Raw genomic sequence first — 23,959 nt, 5'->3', positions numbered from 1 at the left:
TTGCTTAATGTGATTAGTTAGTGTCGCGGTGCTTGGTGGCAGATAAAGTCTTGTTAAAGTTATATCAGGATGCAAGTCACATTGATGCTGTAGAAATTAACAGGGATGAACAGGGGAAGTAAACAGTTCAGGAAAACCAGTTCAAGCTCCAGCAAATGAATTAGACATTTGAATCTGGTTCTGAGACTAGAGATCGATGACGCTATGGTTTTGGGTTTCCAGTCTTCAGTTTTTGTACATTTTTGTATCAGCTTCCAATTTAATTTTTAAGTTAGTATTTTTGGGTACATTTATGCTAATAGACACATTTTATATGCAATTTTGCCTACAATAAATATTTCTTCAAACAAATTCCCCGAAGGCAATGCCTTTTTATGTTCCCAAATACATGTACACTTTTATGCATGCTTCCCTTTAAGATATACATTCTTTGGTTGGATAATTGCACGGCAAATTCTGCAGGGTAGCAGCCACTTGGCAGAGCACCATTTGGGTGTTTTGGGAAGTGTGGCAGGGGGTGGGGGTTCACGTTAAAATGCACACAAAACCAAATTTCTCCCCCATATTTGAATTGTGGCAAAATTGCCAAACAGGAAAAAATGGTTAGTGTCACCAGAGGTTCTGTTTCTTGTCCTTCACAGATGATGCAGCAACATGCTTAGTAGAAGGCACTCATAACATACTTGCATGGCCAATGAAGGCAACTAAAGGGGGTCTCATCCTCTGTCACTACCCCAAGTGTGTGTGTTTTTTAACTTTTTGACCCCCTGAATGAGAGATCTAGCATAAGCAACAAAGTTCTCTCTTGGTGAGACCAGCCTTTTTTCCTGGCCACCAGGAGTCCTTTCACAGTGTCAGCCAGTTTCCCCATTCTCTTTGTCCCCTTGTTGAGGAAAAGTGCCTTTAACAACACAGGAGCCCTATTAGAATGAAGTTGGCAACCAAAATGCTCTCTAGAACGTTGGAACAAGACCTGTTAAGCAGGCAGCCATCTCTTTTCAAAAATAACAACTTGATAGGTTTGCAGGATCTCCTTCCACCCTGTTCCATAGTCCCCAAGGCCTTTCCTGGGGAAAAAGCAGAATGCACCTGATCCACCAAACAAAACTCATCAGAGGGGTGACTATGAGATCACCTGACCCCATTAACACCCATCTGATTGCTTCAGTCGGCAGAACCAGCACTGTTACAGATGCCACATAAAACCCATTCCACATCTTTTAGTGTGACAGCACGTGCACTTTGGAACTCCCTGCCTATTGATATCAGGTACCTTCACTGTACCATTTTCAGCGTCTGCTAAAAATATTTTTGTTTAGACAAGCCTACCCAGATATTTAGAAAATTGAGGCAAGTTTTAATCTGTTTTTAGTTTACTGTTACTTTAACTTTTTGAAAGTCTTTTTTTATAATAATTTTTATTGGTTTTTCCAAATATTTTCCATCATAACATCAATTTTGTAAATAGAATAAACAAACATTTGGCTATGTAAGCCTGGAACTTCCCTCATCCTCGACTAATGGTTTTCCAGCTTAATCTCTAGTATGCATTTTATTCTTATTAATATTACTATTAAATCGTTTTGTTGTTGTTTAGTCGTTTAGTCGTGTCCGACTCTTCGTGACCCCATGGACCAGAGCACGCCAGGCACTCCTGTCTTCCACTGCCTCCCGCAGTTTGGTCAGACTCATGTTTGTAGCTTCAAGGATACTGTCCAACCATCTCGTCCTCTGTCGTCCCCTTCTCCTTGTGCCCTCCATCTTTCCCAACATCAGGGTCTTTTCCAGGGAGTCTTCTCTTCTCATGAGGTGGCTAAAGTATTGGAGCCTCAGCTTCAGGATCTGTCCTTCCAGTGAGCACTCAGGGCTGATTTCCTTAAGAATGGATAGGTTGGATCTTCTTGCAGTCCATGGGACTCTCAAGAGTCTCCTCCAGCATAATCTTAAATAAACAATTTGTAAATTATGTTTAGTAATAAATGATAATTTAAGCCTACAAAACTTATTGTAACCCTATTAGCAATGTCAGTTGTTTACAGTTGTCTTTCAGGTACAACATAATTGTTTTCCAGTCTTTCAATAAATTCTGATCCTGCTGGTTCCGAATTTTCCCAGTCAATTTCGCCAATTCGGCATAGTCCATTAATTTCATCTGCCACTCTTCTTTCGATGGTATCTCTTTTCGCTTCCATCGTTGAGCTAATAATATTCTCTCTGCAGTTATAGCATATAAAAATAATGTCTTACCCTGCCTGTGTATTTCTCTACCTACAATTCCTAATAGGAAGGCTTCTGGGTTTTTTTGCAAATGTATATTTCAACATTTATTTATTTATTTATTTTGCTTTTAAGTTAGCAAGTTTATTATATCCTGAAAATGTTACACATGTACACAAAAGAGCAGAGAGCAGTGCAGGCCTGGGTTGCCCCTTCAGTGTTGGTTCTCTAGGCCTGTTCATCACAAGGACCCGTCTCAGAAGTTCTTCAGCCATTCAAGACTTGGTCCTTCCTTGTCAAACGGGTGGGAGGGAATATCTGGCATATTGCCATCATCCCGAACTGGATATGTATATGGTACAGCCTGGGTCATCATGGTGTTGTATTTTGTTAAGGGACTGACCCATGGTGCCACCAAAGCCACAAAACCAATGCCGAAAGAGAGAACGACAACTGGATTCTTTCCCCATGCATTTTTCAGAAATGGGATAATTTTGCTCAGCGCAGTCATCTTGAAAGCGGAGGAGGCCATATTTCAGCCTTTTTTAAAGTTCATTATATATAATTTCCCAGAATGCCTTCACTTCCTTACATTCCCACCATATATGATAAAAACTACCATCTTTTTCTTTACATTTATAACATTGATTATTTGTTTTATACATTTTTGCTAATTTCACTGGCATTATACACCATCTATACATCATTTTCATTACATTCTCTTTAAGTAAACTGCATGCTGTAAAGTTTATTCCAGCCTTCCATAATTCCCCCCAATCTTCTGACTGAATATTATGACCAATATATTTTGCCCAATGTATCATACTATCTGAAAGTCTTTCATTGTTTTTTTCTTTACCTTGTTTATTGTTTCATCTTTTTTGTAAACCACTTTGAGTTTTGAGTTTTTTGTTTACAATCAAGTGGTGTATAAACTTTATGGAAGAAAACCCCCATAAATTTCTGAAACATCTCTTTGCAGGGCCACAACTGCTGCCAATCCGAAGGACCAGTCATTCCCGCTCTGAAACAAAGTTCCTGCTCTACTCAAATACCATTGAAGAAGGCTGCCTGATCGAATTTAACCAGTTCGATACTCTTGAAAAATGCCGTTTCAATGCCTCTCTTCCTTTGGTGATGATAGTCCACGGATGGTCGGTAATGAACTTCACAGCACTTTTTCTTTCTAATCCAGGGATGTTGCTCAGCTGAACTTTGATATCTAGATAAATCTGGCCTCATACAGGGTCCCCCCCACTTCATTTTTTTTCTCAAAGGTTGTTCATTGGCCTGATCTGTGGAGGAGGTGGTAGAGTCCTGGCACAATGTTATGGGCTGTACCATCTAGAGGCTGCAGGTGGGCATTGCCATTTTTCAAACTCCCAACCAGAAAAGACAAGCATATCAGGGAGAAAGGTTCCTTCCTCACTCTGCTGTGCTAATTTTCTACATGGAGAGAGGTTGTTGGGGGTGGGTGGGAGGGAGGGGCGTTACAAAGGGGCATTCAAACCTACACTGCACTGGCACAGCCCCTTCTCCCATTTCAGGATTTTACCACGTTGCTTTGCAAAGCTGGAATGTGTTCCCCACAGTAGTGCAGCACTGGAGTGCAAGGCATCTCTCCCAGCCAGCCTTCAGCCAACCTGCCCAAGATGGCTCTCTCCCTTTGTTCTCTCCCTTCTGCTTCCCAGCGCACCTTGCTGAAGACTGTCATTTCCTGTCACTTCACACCCAGTTAACCTAGTAAACTTCTTTCTGCCAGGCCCATCAGACCTTTTGTCATGTTAACACCTCTATCCCAGGTGAGGCCCTGGCTTGGAAATGTAGCTTAGCTTGTATTTTTCCACCGGCCTGCAGTCTTCCTTTCAATACTCCAAATAATCGAAATCCTACCATTTATTAATTTCTAGGGTTTGGGGGGGTCCCAGGCCACCCCCTCAAACCTATAACAATATATTATATTCACTCACCCCAAAAGGATGAGGAGAATCTATTTAGTCATGGTCTTAACCTTTTAAAAACAACACTAAGGTGCTATTGTTTTCAGTTGGCCTCACATGCAGAACTATACTCCTTTCCACTGAAATAAGGGTGTGTGAGAGTAAATATAAGCATGTCACCATACAGATGTCAAAAATATAAAAATTCTGTCCTGGGAATTGTTCATGCTACAGCAAATGGGCAAAACTGGAGCCCCAAATCAAGGATGTGACAGGCTGTCTTTGGCCATTAGGAAGCAATCACCCAAGACATACCGTTGGGGTTTGCAAGGAGTTGGTGGCCTGGCTGTCAGCTGGCTGTGAGCAATTCTCCAGGCCTGCCCTTGCTTGGGCTTCTCAAGGAGGGGGTCTCTTTCCCAAGTCCTCCCTCCAAGCTACTAATCAATCACATGCAGGCACCAAACGAGTTACCAGGCTTTATTGGCTTCTTCTCTGGCACCAGCTACAGAACATCAACCAGCAAGTCTAATACATGGCGTGTTCTCTCTCTCCTCCGGCAGGTTAACTCAGAGGTTAATAGGGGCTGGGGAATTCTGGCAACCAGCCAGCCCCATCACATGCTCCCACTCTGGGGACTAATTGTTACCACCTGCCTGAGGGGCTCCACCCAGTGGTACTTGCTCACAGGCCCACTACTTCATGACAGGGCATCATGAATTTTACAGACTTGGTTTTCTCCCATGACTGCAGGTGGATGGAAGGCTAGAAGGCTGGATTTGGAAGCTGGCCGAAGCCCTGAAATCCCAGCTGACACAAACAAATGTGATCATCACTGACTGGCTGGCCCTTGCGCATGCGCACTACCCCATTGCAGTGCAGAACACCCGAGACGTTGGCCAAGAAATCGCTCGATTCCTGGAATGGCTGGAGGTAAGCATACTCAGAGAGAGGAGACAGTGTGAAGCGTGTGTTTAATGCCTCTTCCCTACCACCCCAGCTCCTCCAACTTAAAATTTGTAAATGTGTCTTGTGCTGGCCACTTATAGCTATGGGCTGGTGTAGAGGTGGGGGACCACTTTCCCAGCACCAACCCTGCAGAGCAGACCATTGGCAACAGATCCTCTGCCTTGCTGCTACTGCCTTTGTTGGTCTGGTCTACGCAGGAGGTGGTGAAGTCCTGATGTGATGGTATAGACCAGGCTTCCTCAACCTCAGCCCTCCAGTTGTTTTGAGACTACAGTTCCCATCATCCCTGACCACTGGTCCTGCTAACTATGGATCATGGGAATTGTAGGCCAAAAACATCTGGAGGGCCGAGGTTGAGAAAGCCCGGTATAGACTCTACCACCTTGAGGCAGCAGATGGGCAATGCCATTTTTCAAACTCTCTGCCTGAAAAAACCCCGAGCATGACAGGGAGAGAGGAGAAGAAGAAGAAGAAGAAGAAGAAGAAGAAGAAGAAGAAGAAGAAGAAGAAGAAGAAGAAGTAGTTTGGACTTGATATCCCACCTTTCACTCCCCTTAAGGAGTCTTAGAGCAGCTAACAATCTCCTTTCCCTTCCCCCCCCCCCCAAACAAATACTCTGTGAGGTTTCAGAGAAATGTGACTAGTCCAAGGTCACCCAGCAGCTGCATGTGGAGGAGCAGGGAAGCAAACCCGGTTCACCAGATTATGACTCCACCACTCTTAACCACTACACCACGCTGGCTCCTACTTCAGTCCTCACTTGGCTGTGCTAATTTTCTACATGCAGTGAGCTGTACCATCAGGGCAGGGATGGAGGAAGGCTCTCTTCTCAGGGCTCATCCACACTCCTGGTTGTCCCACCAACTTCCCCTATATACCACAAAATTGGAGCAGATGTCAACCAGGTTTTCTACGGATTCACATTTGCTCCAATTCCATGGTAAAAAGTGGGTTTCCCTAGCGAAAGCAGTGGGGCAAATCGAAAATAGTTTGGATCCAGGTTTCCTAAGCACAGGACAAGCAGAAGTGTGGACGAGGCCTCAAAGGTTGCATTAGGGTTTTCCTACTAATCACCAGCTGCAACCATACGGTCTTCTGAAGATACTGCAAAGAGAGCATTAGCCTAGAAGGGGGAGTGATTCTCTCCATTGTGGTGGCAGAGTTTAAACAAGGAAGTAAAGTGTATTCAGTGTTGATTAGGGAGAGTGGAGTGCCCCAGGCCAATTTTGACCCCACAGGCTTGTATTCATATCAGCTCTCTATAGCCTGTCATTATGTCAAGTCAGGTGCAGTTGAGGCGTCTTACATTTCGGACAAGGATGCGGCACTTGCAATGTGCTAGTGTCTCAGGGGAAGGTAGAGCACTGCTTGAAGCAAAGGGTGAAATGAACAGGCATGACAATTTTCACGTCTGCAAAGCAATCCCTTTTATTTACCATTTATTTGTTTTTCATTCATTTCATAAAATTTATATATCACTTGATTGTAAACAAAACAAACCCAACTCAAAGCAGTTTACAAAAAGAATAAAATAGTAAGTGACAAAAAACAACTATTTAAAACATTTAACAAAATAATTAAAGTCAACCATAAACTAAAAACAGATTTAAAAACATATCAACATTCTGCATATCTGAATCTAAAGAAAAATGTGTTTAAACACAGTTTTTCTGTCATGGTAATAAGGAACACAGTTCCTGCATTATTTGAAAAGTAAATCAAGCAACTCCCTGTGATTTCTGCCCTACAGAGTGGGATTAAGCCAGCAGCAGGTGATGCACTGCTAACATGTGGAATTAACTGACACATGATGTGGTGATGGTGATGACCACTAGCTTATAGAGCTTTTAAGAAGGACAAGTTATATTCCTGGTCCACCAGGAGCTATAAGGCATGAGAGCTAAATCAAGACTCTACTTACAGAGACTGTCTGCCTCTGAATATCAGCTGTTTGAGAGCAAGAGCTGGAGTGTGTGTGTGCGCCTGACTTCAAACTCCATTTGTGGGTTTCCCAGGCGGCTCTGGCCACAGTGGGATGTGAGATGCTGGACTACGTGGCCCAGCAGACTGATCAAGCAGGGCGTTTCTTGAGTGCAGCCTCTCTCTGAATCTCAGAGTTCAAATTAATTCTGAATGTGGTCCCAAAACTGTAGGAACAGCTTCCTAGACCAGAGTGGGTGCATGATAAGGTAAATTGGGGGAGTTGGGGCAACATTCCGCCTGCAAGGGAGCCAGGTGGATTCGGGCCATGGGGTACAGTCCAGTTTGACATGCTGACTAGAGCAGACTTGCCCAACTTTGAGCTCTCCACCTGGCGTTGAAGTCCAGCAAGTCCCATCAGCCATAGGCAGCAGGACCAATGGGTAAATCAGCAACATCTGGAGGACAGCAGGTTGGGAAGGCTGAATGAGAGTGTCACATGCAGACTGGGGAGACCCAGGTTCAAATCATATTGCAAGTTGCATATTATAAGCATATTATATTGCGAAAAAGTAAATGCAACTATCTTGGTCAGTAGAGCAGGAGACTCTTAAACTCAGGGCCGTGGGTTTCAGCACAGATCAAAAGATTACTGCGGTGGACAAGATGGCCCTTGTGGTCTCTTCCAATTCTATGATTCTAAGTGCAATTAACCATCGTCATCATCCCCACTCAGCCATGAAGCACCCTGTGTGACCCTGAGCTAGTCGCTAACACCTACCTTCTAGGGCCATTGTGAGGATCAAATAGCCTTGGAGGAACAGCTGAGATTCTAAAATCCAACTGGGAGGTTCTCCTGGGCAAACCCCACTGAAATGAATGGGAGCAATGCAAGAGCACAACTGTACTGTTCCAATGGGGCTTGCACAAGAGAACTTCCCACCAAGTTGTGCCTCATGCTCATTAGTGGGAGGGACTGAGGTCAGTTGGATTCCCATCTTGGGCACCCAAATGTCTTGCGCCAGTCCCAGGTTGAGCCTGCAACAACAATGCATGCCCCACATTTTGCCTGCACTTTACATGGCTGCCGGGTATCTTCCAGGAATCTGTCCAGTTCTCCAGAGGCAATGCTCACCTGATTGGGTACAGCCTTGGCGCTCACGTCTCTGGCTTTGCCGGCAGCTACATTAGGGGTGCAAGGAAGATTGGCAGAATTACAGGTAAGAAGAAAAATCCTGCAAAGCATCCCTTGGGGGAAGGGCCATTGTAGCTCAGCAGTAGAACAGCTGCTTTGTGTGCAGAAGGCCCTGGGTACCATCCCTGACAGCATCTCCAGGCAGGGCTGTGAGAGAACCCTGCCCAGAATCCTGGAGAGCTGCTGCCAGTCCGTGTAGACACAGCTGAGCTAGATAGACCAGTAGTCTGACTCCATATAAGGCAGCTCCCTGTCTTAAACCCCTCAGTCAAAACCGAGGTGCATAACTTTTTCCTGCCTGCATTCTCTTCTGGGGATGGGGTGAGGGGACATCCCCATACCCCATTCAGTAGAAAAAGTGAGTAATGAATGTAAAGTTTACTTTTATATAGTAGGATAAGTCCCCCCCACACACACACGCAAAATCAATTATCAGCTAATAATATTAATTAGGTTTTCTTCCATACACTTCCTATTTTAAGGCATAGCTTACATGTTTGGGAACAAAAATCATTTTGCTTCATTCAACAGTGCCTGTGAATCAGAATAATCTTTATTTGCATCAGCCACCAGCCATAGCAATGAAATAAGATACAATGTACAGAAGATAACGGTAAAAACTTAACCACTGTATATAAAATACATTTAGATCAATAATCAAATGACAGATCTTATTCTAGTTGCCCCCACTAAAAACTTTTCAGTTTTTGCTGTCACCAGTTAATTCTGAACTGCCAAAAGAAAGGACACTGCAGCAGTGGACAATAGTAGAGGGGTGATAACCTCACTCTTCAGTGCCTGTGGTGTTGGTCCTGGGCTGGGCAGGCTAATCTCTCTAGAAAGCATCTCTGTAGCATTTGCTCATATTTGGCAGCTGCAAGAAAACCTCAGTGCTTAGGACTAATTGCACCCAGAACAATGGTTGCCTTGCCTTCTGATGTGCGCTTTGCTGAAGTTGCTCCTATTGTGTGTTGTCACATTAATGAGAGCTCTCATGACGCTCATTGTAGGGTCTGGCATAATTCCCGTAGATTTCATGGGACTGAGAAATAGGGGCCTTCAAGTGAGTAAGCCACATGCAAACAGTGCTTGCATCAAAGATGAAAAAGTGCTGGGTTCTATCTTGGGCCTGGTGTGTAAAAAGGGTCCAAGCCCAACAGGCTTCCAGTCACGGACTGTGAAGCAGGCCCCACCATTTCTGCAATTAAATAATCATATTCCAAATGCTTCCAGGAAGTCTAGAACAGTGCAGCATTCCTGCTTAGGAGGAATCAGTGCAAAGGAGACCTCTTGCAAAAGGAAAGCTGCCTTGAATAGCTTCATTCATAGCAACCTATCTCCACATCTTGCATGGCTATCTACCTCCTTCTTTGAACCCAGTTACACAATAGGCTGCTGTGTGTTTTCTGTGTCAAAGAGACGCCTTCCAAAAACATGAGGAGGAGCAACAATGAAAGGTTGAGTGGATGGAAAAGACAGAGCAAAAGTAGGGGATGGTCTGGTTACTCCCCTCTCCCTGCTCCACCTGCTTGATTTTGGTAAGCCAAGAGCCAGCGCTGCTCCCAGGCCAGAAGTGGTGGTGCTTTGTTCTAAAGGTGAGGCAGAAGCAAAACTTGAGGAGGGTCTTCAGCAGAGGAACCTTTGCTCAGCTCCCATGAATATCATTTCCAGGCTGGGGCTTGGAAGGATGGAGCCATTTGAGATTTTCCACCTTGGAGAAATCAAGGCCTAACATTGCTCTCCTCCCCACCCTTTTACTGAAACTTTGCAAACTCCCACACCACCTTTGCCCTGTTCCCTAAGTGTTATCATTAGAATAATAATAATTATTATTATTTATTGCCTGCCTTTCACCCCAACATTAAAGCACAATGTTCAAAACAGTTTATAACAACTTGCAATTACAAAAATGTGGTGTGATTTCTGCAGGCAAAGCACATGCTCTACCACTGAGCTATGACTCACCACCTCCATTGCCCCTACTCTCCCCCTCTTGGAGGCACTGAACTTTACATCATGAGATGGGCAGAAGTCCCTGTAGCCTGTCAACAGGCAGTCTGGAGATGGTGCCCTCATCACAAGCCCTGGTTTGCATTTCCTACAGGGCTTGACCCGGCTGGCCCTCTCTTTGAAGGCATGTCCCCAACAGACCGCTTATCACCAGATGATGCCGACTTTGTCGATGCCATCCACACCTTCACCCAGCAGCAAATGGGCCTCAGCGTTGGCATCAAGCAGCCTGTTGCTCACTTTGACTTCTACCCCAATGGAGGGACTTTTCAGCCTGGATGCCACATCATGCATGTCTATAATCACATCGTGCAGTATGGAATTACAGGTAAGGAACATAACAAATGTAAGAAGCGCCCGGCTGGATTGCGTTAATGGCACATGTCCCTCAGCATCCTGTTCTCACAGAGTCCAACCAGGAAGAGAGAAGGAGTGTGGTAATGTTGGGGCTCTGCAGGGTGAGGCCCACAAGTGTGCCTGCCATCCCACACTTTCAGCACTCCTCCTCCTCACCCCCATAATATACTGTTGCATCCCATACACACCTTTAGGCAAAATCTTCTCCCACAGGATCTGTGCATATGATATTTCCACAGCTTTGAAGGAGATGATTGTTATAGTCTAGTGCAGTAAAACCAACAATGAGTCTTGTGGCCCCTTAAAGGCTGACAGTTTTAATGTCGCTGAAGCTGTTGAGGAACAGAGCCCCCTTCATGCAAAATGTGCGAAAGAGCCGCCCCCCCCCCCTTGAGTGAAATGGATTGAATTCCAAAGTTTGTAGGCGTATGTGCTTGGGGAGGCCCAAGCAAGAGAAGAGCATGGGTTGTCCTTAGTGCTTCTAAGCATCAGCTGAAAGAGCTTAAGGATCCCCATAGTGGCAATGTCCCAGTAGCACTCCTGTCCCCAATTCCTATTGCCTTCTCTCCTGCTGTTCCCCTCATTCAGTCTTGTATGTCTTGTGGCCCACAAACAGAACACAGCCTGCCAACCAGCTGCCCCCCACCTTCCTGGATTCTTCTGCCCGGCATTAGAGCCCGGCATTTCCCAAGATGCAAAGAGAGGGAGAGGACTGCACTTCTGGCTGCTGCCCCTGTTGCTTGGCATGAGAGAGCCTTTGCCTTGCTGCTGCCCTTCCCAAGCGGATGGGGTCCCAGGGATGTTCTCCCTGCAGGCAAAAGTTCTGAAGTTCCTCAAGTAGCCCTTCCTCTTCATCAGTGCCAGATTTAGGGTGGTGCAGGTGGTTCCCTGAGGGGGTGCAAATTTGAGACAATCCATAATTGAGAAGATCCATTTAGAAATGCCAAATTTTGGCTTCCCACAGGGCGCCATATCATAAAAGATTGCTGAAATCGGGTCCTGTCTTCATCTTCCTTGCAGTCTGTCTCCTGGCTCTTCTGACGGAATGATTCAAGAGTAGCAGCGGGTGGTTTATTCTTGATTTCATCCCTGGGATGTAGATAGCTGGCTCTGTCCTTCAGATTGGTGCTGGTAGGAGGGGGCTTGTCAGAAGAGGGACATGGCAGCAGAGTGCTGGGGGAGAAGAGACCAGGTTGGGAGCTCTTTCCATTCCCTGTGAACAAGAGATCGCGGAAGCGCTTGGTCCTGCTGCCCTGTTTTTGTGCAGGTCTGGCTCAGACCGTGAAGTGTGCGCACGAAAGGTCCGTCCACCTCTTCATCGACTCCCTGTGGCACAACAACCAGCATATCAAGGGCTACTGGTGCAAAGACATGCAGACCTTTGACAAGGGCCGGTGCCTCAGCTGCAGGGCAAAGAGGTGCAACATCCTGGGCTACCATATTCGGAAGGAGAGGGTCCCTGGCAGCCGGCAGCTGTTCCTGAAGACGCGAGCCCAGATGCCTTTCAAAGGTTGGTGTGAGCAGATGAGGAGGGAGCAAGAGATTGCCACCATGTCTCCTGGGAAGCCAAGGCAGGCAACGTCTATCTGTGCTTACACAACATGTGGATTTAAGTGTGTCTCTGAGTGAGCATCATAGGCGTAGCCAGGATTTTGGTGGGGGCGGGCAGGCCTTTTGTTGTGGGGGCAGAACCTCCGTTAGCTAGCTTTGTATTTTATTGATTTAGGGAGAACAGCTGCCCCTCCCCAACACGCCCCCCAGCTACACCCATGGTGAGGGTGGAACCTGAGTTTGGCAGCCCTGATATAAAGAACCACCCCTTCCTGGGCCTCTGGCTGAAGACAGACTTGCCAGGTGTGCTATCTCAGGATGGAAAGGGGCAGGGGTGGGGACAGGTTGAGAAAAACCCAGGGAGGATTGTCAGATCTGCAGGCTTCCATTACTCAGTGGTTCTGATGAATTTGACAAAAAACCGGCCATGCCAGTGTATTTGCCCAGAGAGGGCCACAAATGACCTCCTCCTTTGATGGCACTCCAGATTTTATTTGGAATTTGTCCACAGACAAACAGTCACTCACACTGGCGTTGTTTTTAAAGTGCAAATAGGCAGCTGGAGAGTTTGGGCATTTTCAAGTTGAGATTGTGGCTTATTGTGGGAGATTAGCAGCAAAAGCTAACAAATGCATATTCTTGCTAGTTAGTATGAGAAGGGGATAAGTCCACAGAGCTGTATTGCTGATAGGTGGGCCATAGAAATACAGTTGGCTGAGAGGGCTCTGGGTGAAGTCATTTCCCCTCCTCTCCTGGAGAGGAAGGAACATACAGTGCTCCCTGTTCCTTTCTCTCTCCCTTTGACTTGCCATGGATGCAGACATGCCTCTGTTTGCTCCAGCTTCAAGCAGATGCCTGAAGCTAGTTATACTGTAAATATAAAGATTTTGCCTGAATAGTTTTTACTGCTACTGTTGCTGTGAACCAACACATGATTATAAAGTAAGTAAGTTTTTAAACTTGCTTTACAAGTTGCTGCCTGGTTCTTAGTTAAGTGGGGTAAGGAAGGGAGAGCCAGCTTACTTCATAGCTGGACCTGTCCAAAAGAAGCCTAATTCCTATGCTTTTAATTTTGCTGTCAAAGATGGGATTTTGAAACTCTGTTCAACCCACACATGTGGGTGCCTGGGGAGATAAATTGCAATTAATATATCCTCTCCTACCCATTAAAACCAATCCCACACTTGTTGTCTCTCCCATGGGGGGGTGCATTCCCTCCCCCCCCCCCGCCCTCCTGCCTCTAACTGCTCAACTGCCTTCCAAACTGAGGCTTACAAAACTCTGCGACTCCCAAACGGAACACAGCCTACTAGTCACGCGAGTCTTTTCTTCAATAACAATGTTGGTTATTAGATAAATTCTATCCAACATTTTACTCAAAGTACTTGTAAAGGGGGACAACAACATATAATTGTCTATTCCAGAATAAAAGCAGGTAAGTATTTAAATTACTTTTTTGAAAAACAGATTACTAATTGCCAATGAACATTATTTTCAATAACAACCTCATACTAAAGAGACAGAGCGGAGTCAACCCGTCCCAAATGGTAATTCTAAATTCTGAACTATGAAAGGTTTGACTTTGTTACAGAAGACGCTCAGCAGCCAGGCCTGCATTGTCACCCAAAAGAGCACTTCCACCATTGCTGTGCCCCTGCTGAAGATAAGGAGAGCCTGGTGGATCAGGCCAGTATCCCATCTAGTCCAGCATCTTCTCCTCACAGTGGCCACCCAGATGTTTGTGAGAAACCAGCAAGCAAGACCTGAGCGCAGGAGTCACTCCCCCCCTCCTGTGGTTTCCAGCTGTTGTTGTTTAGTCGCGTCTGACTCTTCTTGACCCCATGGACCAGAACACGCCAGGCACTCCTGTCTTCTGCTGCCTCCCGCAGTTTGGTCAAACTCATGTTTGTAGCTTTGAGAACACTATCCAACCATCTCGTCCTCTGCCATCCCCTTCTCCTTGTGCCCTCCATCTTTCCCAACATCAGGGTTTTTTCCAGGGAGTCTTCTCTTCTCATGAGGTGGCCAAAGTATTGGAGCCTCAGCTTCAGGATCTGTCCTTCCAGTGAGCACTCAGGGCTGATTTCCTTCAGAATGGATAGGCTTGATCTTCTTGCAGTCCATGAGACTCTCAAGAGTCTCCTCCAGCACCATAATTCAAAAGCATCAATTCTTCGGCGATCAGCCTTCTTTATGGTCCAGCTACTGGCATTCAAACGCAATTTCTTCCTCTGACTGGAGGCAAAGTATAACCATCATGGCTAGTAGCCATCAATAACCATAAATTTGTCTAACTGAAAGCCATCCAAGTTGGTGGCCATTGATGTTTCCCATGGGAGTGAGCTCCACACTTTAACTCTGCACTGCATGAAGAAGTACTTCCACTGAAAAGTCCCTCCTGCCTGGTGTCTGGGCCCGGCTAGGCTGAACTGAACAAAGGAGGAGACACGAAGCAATGCTCAATCTGCAGATCTGAAAGGTCAGAGAGGAGCATGAGCGAGGTGGACATTCCTGGGCTTGCAACAATGGCACCAGAAATAATTTCTGGTTATAATCAATCATGCTAGTTTGCATTTACAGTGGTACCTTGGGTTACATACACTTCAGGTTACATACGCTTCAGGTTACAGACTCCGCTAACCCAGAAGTATTACCTCGGGTTAAGAACTTTGCTTCAGGATGAGAACAGAAATCTCACAGTAGCAGCGCGGTGGCAGCAGGAGGCCCCATTAGCTAAAGTAGTGCTTCAGGTTAAGAACAGTTTCAGGTTAAGAACAGACCTCCAGAATGAATTAAGTTCTTAACCTGAGGTACCACTGTACATGGCATTTCAGACTGTTCCAAGTGCTCCTAAACATATAAAATCACGATATAAAACCACAAAACACCTAATAAAAATAAAAACAACAACCTATAGCCCCCCCCCTGAAAAACACATTTTAAAAGAGCATATTATGTAAATTGGATCAACCAAAAGGCCTGGTTAAAAAGGAACATTTTTGCCTGGCGGCTAAAGGCGTATAATGAAGACACCCGGCGAACTTCCCCGAGGAGAGCATTCCACAGCAGGGAGCCACTGCAGAGAAGGCCGATTCTCGTGTTGCCACCCTCCGGACCTCTTGAAGAGGTGGCACATGAAGAAGGGCCTCTGAAGATAATCTCAGGGTCCAGGTAGGTTCATATGGAAAGAGGCAGTCCTTGAGGTATTGCAGTCCTGAGCCATTTTAAGGCTTTATAGGTCAAAACCAGCACTTTGAATCGGGCCCAGAAACTAATTGGTAGCCAGTGCAGTCAGACTGTCTTGCTCTGGTGAGCAACCTGGCTGTTGAATTCTGCACCAGTTGAAGTTTCCAAACTGTCTTCAAAGGCAGCCCTACGTATAACACATTGCGGTAATCTAACATTGAAGTTACCAGAGCACAGGCAACAGTTGTTAGGCTATCCCTGTCCAGATAGGGGCGTAGCTGGGCCACCAGCTGAAGCTGATAGAAGGCACTCTGAGCCACTGAGGCAACCTGAGCCTCAAGTGGCAGCAAAGGATCCAGGAGGACCCCCAAGCTACAAACCTGTTCCTTGAGAGGAAGTGTAACCCCATCAAGAGCAGGCAACCTCCCAGCAGTCTGGTCTTAGGAACCACCCACTAACAGTGCCTCAGTTTTATCTGATTGAGCTTCAGTTTGTTGGCTCTCATCCAGTCCATTACCCAGGCAAGGCACTGGTCCAGCACTTCCACTGCCTCACCTGCAGATGTAAAGGAGAAATGATCTTGGTCATCCTTGCATCATCCATGTAAGGTGGGACAAATTTATTATCCCCAGGTTGCACCCTGAAGTTAAAAGCTAGCAAGTTGCCAAAGGTTTTCTGAACTAATGAACGAAAGACGTGACATTCAAATGCAGTGTGACTTCATGACTCACAGCTCAGACCTGGCCGGGGAGAGAGTGGCAGAAGCGAGACGCCCCCTCCCCTGAGGCCCAGCCCTGCTCTCCCCCCACTCGGCATCCACCCCTGAGATCTGCTTGCTGGGGCTGGTGCCACCGCCATTGAAATAAGACATTTGGAGAATGTCAAGTTATCCGAAAGGTCAAGGCATGGAACAAGAGCAGCCTTTCATCGTAGGCAATGGAGAATAACAGTGCAGCTATTATTCCTGGGCCTGTCAAATGATCTGGTATGACTTTCCTCAAAACGCTGCAGCGATCATGTGAGAATGCCAGATAGGAACAACAAAACCACACGCCAGAACATGGATGCATTTTGCAAATGATTAAAGCAATCAGGGATTCAAGGCTGAATCCAATGAGGAGTTCCCCTTGCCCTGAAAACAAGAGCATCACGGTCAATGCTGGCTTTTGGGTTTCGTTTGGGGGGGGGAATCTTTGGAAAAGACATTCTGAATGCCCCACTTTTCTCAGTGAGTTTACCCACTTGCTACCATTATTGCTGGCTACTGCAGTTGCCCCATCTTTGTTACCTCCTGTGTCTTCAAACCAGCCAGTGCCACTGAAGGCCAACATGGTGGTTGTTTGTGTGCCAGAGTGCAAGGCAAGCCAGCCAGCCAGTTGCAACAGTGGTGAGGAGGAACCAGTACATGGAGGGGGTCATGAATGGGCACCCTGCTGGGCTGTTGCCCCTAAGCAGGTGCCCTGCCATGTTGACTCTTAAAGGATGACCCTTTAGGATGATAGATGGCATAATCTATAGTCTTACAACATCTGAAGGGCAACACGTTGTAGAAAGTTGCATTAGATGAAGCAAACAAACTGAATTATTTTATGGGAGAACCACTGCATTTCATTTTATATCATTTTATGGATCTGAATTTTGAGCTAAGGATTCAAACACCAAGTTGCATTTGCAGTGGGACAGGGGTGGGCAACCTTTGTGGCCCAGCGGGCCAGATTTTATCTCCTCCCACACCATAAGCCAACTATGACAGGTGGGCGGCCCCAGTCCCAGCTGTTAAGCATCTGACATCATGATGATATCAGGCAACTGATAGTTTGGCGGTCCTACCCACTGGTCGGAGGGGTGAGAGGAGAGACGTCTGCATTATCAGCACATTCCCCACAGGAAACTCACTAGAGAAGCAGCACCCAGCAGAATTGAACCCTGCCCTCCCCCATCTGAGAGAGAGGTGGTTTTGGGGAAATGGCCTTCCGGATCCCCTAGCAGCCCAAATTTGCCCCTGGAGCAGGGAGAAAGAAGACAGCCAGAGAGTACCTGTAAAGGAAGGTGCATATTTTCAGCCAGTGGTTTCCTCCTTTCCACAGTTCATCACTATCAGTTCAAGTTCCGTTTCATCAACGAATTCAAAGAGAGGCAAATAGATCCAACATTCACAATCTCACTGACAGGCAGCAAAGACAACGTTGAAAACCTCTCCATCACTTTGTGAGTACTGGATAATATTGTTGCTGTTGTTTTTATATTTTTTATTAAATTTCTATACCGCCTTCATCCAAGGATCACAGGACAGTCTGCGGTATAAAAATGCAAAAATATATAACATTATAACAAACAATAAAAATAACAACCCACCCTACAGTTTAAAAGGCCATAGATTGTTTAATTAGCCAAATTAAATGCTGAATTATAAGCCAAATTAACACCGAGTGTGCTCCTTTACTGTGCTGGGTATAGAATCTATCTTTGAAACCAATGTGTGTGCATCAGCTCAGAGAGGAGCTTGGGCGGTACCAAATATTTTTGTGTAGAATAGGGGTGGGGAGCCTTCAGCCCACAGGCCACATCTGGCCAGCCAAGGATTCAAATCTGGCCCACAAGGACATTAATCCTAAACCAAACCCATCTCACACCTGACATCATGTGTGGAGCAACTACAGTTGGGAACTTTAAAAGTGCATTGGAAAAGGGAACCAAGAAAAGCAGGCAGCTTCAGTTTGCCCGCCAGTCAGCTGATGCTTTTTGCCAGCACTTGCTTCCTTCTGGATTGCTGCATGTCTCACCTCCCCCACATTAAGCACCTCATCCCTGCTTCCTTGCTTATCTGCCTGGCTGCCGACAACAACCTTACACTTTTATGTATATAGGGAGATAACATGGATCAACAGAGCTACCTGCATTTTTGGTCTCTCATTGGGAGCACAGCTTTAAGTGTAATCACAATGAGCTCCTGGACATCCAGACTGACCACCGTGTTTGCTATCCTTTGTAACACATATTCCTCACGTGGTCTCCATTTTGGGGGTAGGGGGTTGGCTGGATAGTTATTGAGTTACTGATACTATTTTGTATTGACTCTGTAAATTGATTTTGTTTATATTATGTTATGTATTGAACTGGTGTATCAGTGAAGTTCATTTGATATATAGCAAGCATAATTTGGTGGGAAAGTGACCCAAGGATAAATAAACGAATGTGTGAAAGGTGCATTGGTGTCACACATGCATTTTGGGTGAATTATTCAGAGTGACGTGTCCATTGATTTCAATGGGTCTGTGCCTTGTATGATGCTTGGATTTTTGCTTTCTCCCTCTCCAACTCTCCCTTAAGAGTCGAAGGCATTACAGGGAATAAAACATACACTTTTCTTGTCCCTCTGGAAATTGATATTGGTGAGCTGATGATGATCAAGTTGAAGTGGGAAGGGATTGCAATTTGGGAAAACATCTGGAACACTGTTCAAACCATCATCCCATGGGGAAAGGGCGACCGCCGACTGGGACTCATCATGGAGACGATACGAGTCAAGGCAGGCGAAACTCAACAGAAGTAAGTGTCATGGGACAAAGAGGAATGACTGCTTACAGCCCTGTTGGGGTTTGGGCCATTTGAGCCAAGCTGGTGCCCTCTAGATGACTCCAATCAACACCTTTGCTGGCTGGGGCTGATGAAAGCTGGGGCACCAGATAGGCAAAGGCTGCATTAGAGGATGACCACAGCCAATTCCAGTACTGCTTGCCTTCTGCAGCTGATGCGTGGAGCAGGGCTAGGGTACTTGTGGGGCTCCAGTTATTGCTGGACAACATCTCTCATCACCTTTAAGAACTGGGCATGCTAGCTGGAGAACTTCATGTCCCTCACCCTTGCTCCAAGGAACAAGCTGCCCTTCCTCTTTGGCCCAACAGCAATGTCTGCATTTGCACTAGGATGGATTTTGCCCCACCACCACCACCACAAAAAACAAACACAGAGAGATTATTAAGGCCCTGCATCTTGCATTACATCATAGAACACGTGTGTTCCAATTTGACAACAATATAGAGACAGTCCCACAGGAAAGAGGAGACCCCATAGTTAAGTGGCTGTGTTTTTTGGGCAGGAAGGTCAGAGTTGGAAAGCATTTCCAGTTCTAAAAAGGAGCAGATCGCAGGGGAAAGAAGTCTTTTTCATCTGAGGCCTTGGAAAGTTGCTGCCAGAGTAGACAGACAATCGTAGGACACAGGAAATTGCCTCATACGGTGCCTCCAGCCACTGTCCCCTCTTCCTCAGCACTGCCTATTTCCTGGCTATGGCTGCCTAGGGTCTCAGACTGCAGTCCATCTAGCAAAGCAGAGTGAGATCCCAGGACTTTCTGCATGCAAAACATATGCTCTATCACAGAGCTATGGCAGAAGTGACCAATAACATGACCTGGTTTAAGATACCTTCTCTATGTAGACTTCCTTGCCAAAGGAAGTCCACCTGAACATCAGCCTTGCAGTGCTGCACCAGGCAATGAAACTGCTTTTGTTCTAAAGGCTGTTGCAGCTGTTATGATGATTGGCTTTCCTTGCTAATCGTCCATGTGCCCTGCTGTGTAATGATGAACTGACGGCTGTCATTGGTCTTTGAGCTTCCAGTCTAGTATTTTATGATGCCATTTTTAGAGTGTAATTTTTAAACACTACACGTCCTCTTGGAGATGTGACTATTACAATTAAATAAACAAGTAATATTTTGTTTCTCTCTCTTCTCTCTCCCACCCCAATTTTCTGCATAGAATGACATTCTGTTCTCAAAGCCTTGACGATTTACACCTCTATCCAGGCCAGGAGAAAATGTTTGTAAGATGTGAAGTAAGCTCCCAGCGGCTCAGGTGAAGATACAAATAAGCAAGAACCCGGAAAAACTGGCACTGCTCTTCAATCACTTTTAAGCTGTACCTTTTCTTTGGGTTTTTATTTCTTAACATCTATAATTTTAATGTATATATCATGGCTGGGCGGGCTGGGGTGGGGTCATAGAAAACCCTGCTGGATCCCAAAGTTCAATTGTTTACATTTATCCCAAATGTTGACTAAAGTGTGAAAACAGCTAAATCAGCTGTTAAGTAGGCCAGAATATGCATATTTTATAGATGGTTAGACAGGATGGATTTTTCATTATCAACTCACTCAATAAAGGGACATACCATTTTACACAAAAAGTTTTCTGGTCCAATCTGGTTAGGAAATTTAAACAGCACGTCAAGATCTCAAAATGAGCAAGAATCGCTTGAGGTTTATAGACTCATTAAAATTAAACCTTAATGTGCGTCCCTATTTTAAAAAGTCTGGGCATTTTTATGTTTTGAGTCAACAGCTTAGGTTATGGACTTAATTCAACATTTGCCAGCCCAGTGCCCTCCTGTGCTGGCTGGGGCTGGTGGGATTTGGAATTCAAAACATCTGGAGGGGGCCAGGGGTTGGTGAAAGCTGATTGAGTTCATAACGCTACACCTGAAGATGACCATGTCATGACAGTATACAGTCCAGGGGGACATTTGTGTCCTGTGCAAACTTCATTGAAATGCTGGGGCACTATACAAAAGCATTACCTCGTGTTACGTACCGCCCCTCTTACGAATGCTTCAGGTTATGCGCTCCACTAACCCGGAAGTAGATGCCCCTTGCTGCAAACTTTGCCCCGGGATGCAAGCGGAAGTCGCGCTCAGGCGGCCCAGCAGCAGCGGGAGGCACCATTAGCGAAAGCGTGCCTCATGTTACAAGTGGTTTCTGGTTACGAACGGACCTCCGGAACGGATTAAGTTCATAACCAGAGGTACCACCGTACTGTAGAGAAGACTTACATAGCTGGTGATTTTGAAAGTACACTTGTATAACCCCTTCTGTTATATAACACCCATTCAACAATTATTATTATTTATTGAATTTATATACCGCCCTATACCCGTAGCATCTGCTGCCTCACTCTGTGTTATAGCAGGGCCAGCCCTGGCTAGCATGGTCATCTGAAGACATTTTCAAATTTGTTAGGGTCCCCAAATGAAACACTTGTCTGAACACATTGGCCATATTTACTGAAACCTTGCTTTTCAACTATGTGAACCAGAAAATCAAGTTCTGCAAACTGTGGGTTTGATCCTGACTTAGCCATACTTCCTGAAATTAACGGGGCAGGTTAGCCACAGCTACTGAATGCCTGGATCCAGTCCTAGAATCCTAAACATATACATGCCCTGCAGACTTTCAGGTAAACATTAAACGTATGTTTAAGACTACAGTTTAAGGATTTTCACAACAACTTGGAAAAGGCGCTACAGCTGAGCAGTATCTTTCTGTGTAGGGATCCAGGGCTCATCACCTTTTAACTGGAGATACTAAAGATTGAACCAGGGACTGTTTGAAGGCAAAGCAGTTGCCCCACACCAAGTTATGATGCTTAGTGCAGGTGACTGAAGCAGCAGCGATGGGCTGCCATTCTTTTGCCACTAGGGGCTCATCCACACTTCTGCTTGTCCCATGCCTAAAGAGCTGGGGGTTCAAGCGGTTTTCCCCTCATCCCACTCCTTTCTCAGAGAAAATCTGTTCCTTGGCTCTAAATTAGACCAACCGTCAATCTGGAAAAAAACTGAATTGCTGTTTGCTCTGATTGAATGAAAAGGAAGAGTTTTCTCCAGGGCAAAGCAGCAAGACAAGAGGAAGGGTGCATGAGTCCCTAGTCTAGCCTTTATGGACCTTTTCAACCCTGCCCCTTTTTTCCTAAGATTCAGGAATGGAAGTGGAATGCATTTTTTAAGCTCAAGTACCGTATTTTTCGCTCTATAACACGCACCTGACTATAACACGCACTTAGTTTTTAGAGGAGGAAAATCCGTAGGCATGCCACCCGTAGGCATTCCTTCCATAACACGCACAGACATTTCCCCTTACTTTTTAGGAGGAAAAAAGTGAGTGTTATGGTGCAAAAAATACGGTAAATTAAGCAACTGTTTCCATGTCTTAAGTTGCCATTTGTCATTCATATCTTTGCAAACATCTTTTGAAAACAAGCTGGACATTTTCCAATTGCACTGCCAAAGTGAAATTGTTCTTTTGGCTTGTATCCAGAGTTAAGTTCTACTGAGAATTAGGCCCGTCAATGGGCATGAGTAACTTAAGTCCATTTGTTTCAATGGGTCTACTTTGACCAGAACTTCCTGGGACAGTCCTTTGTTTCCCACATAATAGGAAGTGTTATCCAAAAAAGAAGTCCACCAGAAAGACAGTGCTTGGAGATGAGGGAAAACATGCTAGCATGCCTATTACTCAGCCACCTTAAACAGAAACATGCACAGTAAAATTAGTTGCATCCAAAGTGCTACTTTAAAGGGACGCAGGTGGTGCTGTGGCCTAGGGCTTGCCGATCAGAAGGTTGGCGGTTCGAAACCCCACGACGAGGTGAGCTCGCGTTGCTTGGTCCCAGCTCCTGCCAACCTAACAGTTCAAAAACATGCCAAAAAGTGCAAGTAGATAAATAGGTACCGCTCCGGCGGGAAGGTGAACGGCGTTTCCGTGCGCTGCTCTGGTTTTGGTGTTCCATTGCGCCAGAAGCGGCTTAGTCATGCTAGCCACATGACCTGGAAAAACTGTCTGTGGACAAACGCCAGCTCCCTCGGCCTGTAAAGTGAGATGAGCGCCGCAACCCCAGAGTCGTCTGTGACTGGAATTAACTGTCAGGGGTCCTTTAACTTTACCTTTACCTTTTTAAAGTGCTACTTTAGGTGCTCCAAGTAGTATTTTTGACTGTTTCTCTTGGCCTTTGAGATTGTTACCCTATGTGTCATATCTGAAAATACAACTCCAATATCTGTTTGCCATAAAAAAAGAAGGGGTCAATATTTAAGAGAGAGGTCAAAGCCTCACATCACTCAAGTGCACAGAACTAATTGCCCTGATCAGTTTACTTGTGCAGTCCACCCACCAATGCATAGTGTTGCACTAATAAAAAATAAAAGCAGACTGGCAAAAAAGTGGAACTAGTGGTACATGGATTTTGGTAAACAGATTAGAATGTAACTCTCCTTCAGATTTTGCAGTTCTGAACTTTGTGATATAGTTCTCTGCTTAAAAGTGTTCCAGAACATGTTAACAAATGCTTATTTAAGATAGAATACATTTGGAAATAACACTGAAATAAAGCATTTAAATACACATTTTAAAACAAAATTTGTTTGTGGGCTTGAGAAAATGCACAGAATGGTGCAGAAATGAGGCAGAATGTACTTAAAAACGTATGTAGAATTGACATTGATCAGAAATAGGCCAATCCATCCCTAAAAAAACACACATACATACACACACACATACACGCATGCACACGAGCCTCTAACCCACAAACACGTTTCAATAAAGCACAAATATTTTGATAATCACACCATAGCACTGTACTGAGATAAGGTTTTACAGGCCTGGAGGAAGAATCTGCAGATACAGCAGCAGTATGATTTGGGGCATGTTTAACTGAGACCCCCCTTTTTGAGCCACACCAATAAAATGAGATCTACTAAGAAGCACAGCCTGCTTCTGGCAGTGAAATGTAGGAAGGCACATCAGAATTGACTGCCCTTCAATTCTGAGAAAGAGCTCAAATTCCAGGG

The 23,959-nt window shown here is 45.4% G+C and overlaps 1 protein-coding gene across 1 annotated transcript in view; it reads left to right on the top strand.

The window, feature by feature from the left end:
• Positions 1-20,527, top strand: part of LIPC (lipase C, hepatic type) — a 49,983-nt gene extending 29,456 nt beyond the window's left edge. The window contains exons 2-9 of the mRNA XM_083586755.1: positions 3,200-3,375; positions 4,908-5,087; positions 8,146-8,263; positions 10,343-10,576; positions 11,873-12,115; positions 17,430-17,550; positions 18,673-18,891; positions 20,102-20,527. Coding sequence (XP_083442881.1) covers positions 3,200-3,375; positions 4,908-5,087; positions 8,146-8,263; positions 10,343-10,576; positions 11,873-12,115; positions 17,430-17,550; positions 18,673-18,891; positions 20,102-20,201 — 1,391 coding nt within the window. The 3' untranslated portion in view covers positions 20,202-20,527. The remainder of the gene's footprint in view (positions 1-3,199; positions 3,376-4,907; positions 5,088-8,145; positions 8,264-10,342; positions 10,577-11,872; positions 12,116-17,429; positions 17,551-18,672; positions 18,892-20,101) is intronic.
• The last annotated feature ends 3,432 nt before the right edge of the window (positions 20,528-23,959 follow it).

This window comes from Podarcis filfolensis, assembly GCF_964270895.1.
Source record: "Podarcis filfolensis genome assembly, chromosome: 14".
Classification (NCBI taxonomy): Eukaryota; Metazoa; Chordata; class Lepidosauria; order Squamata; family Lacertidae; genus Podarcis; species Podarcis filfolensis.
This window is presented reverse-complemented; position numbering and strand designations above follow the sequence as displayed.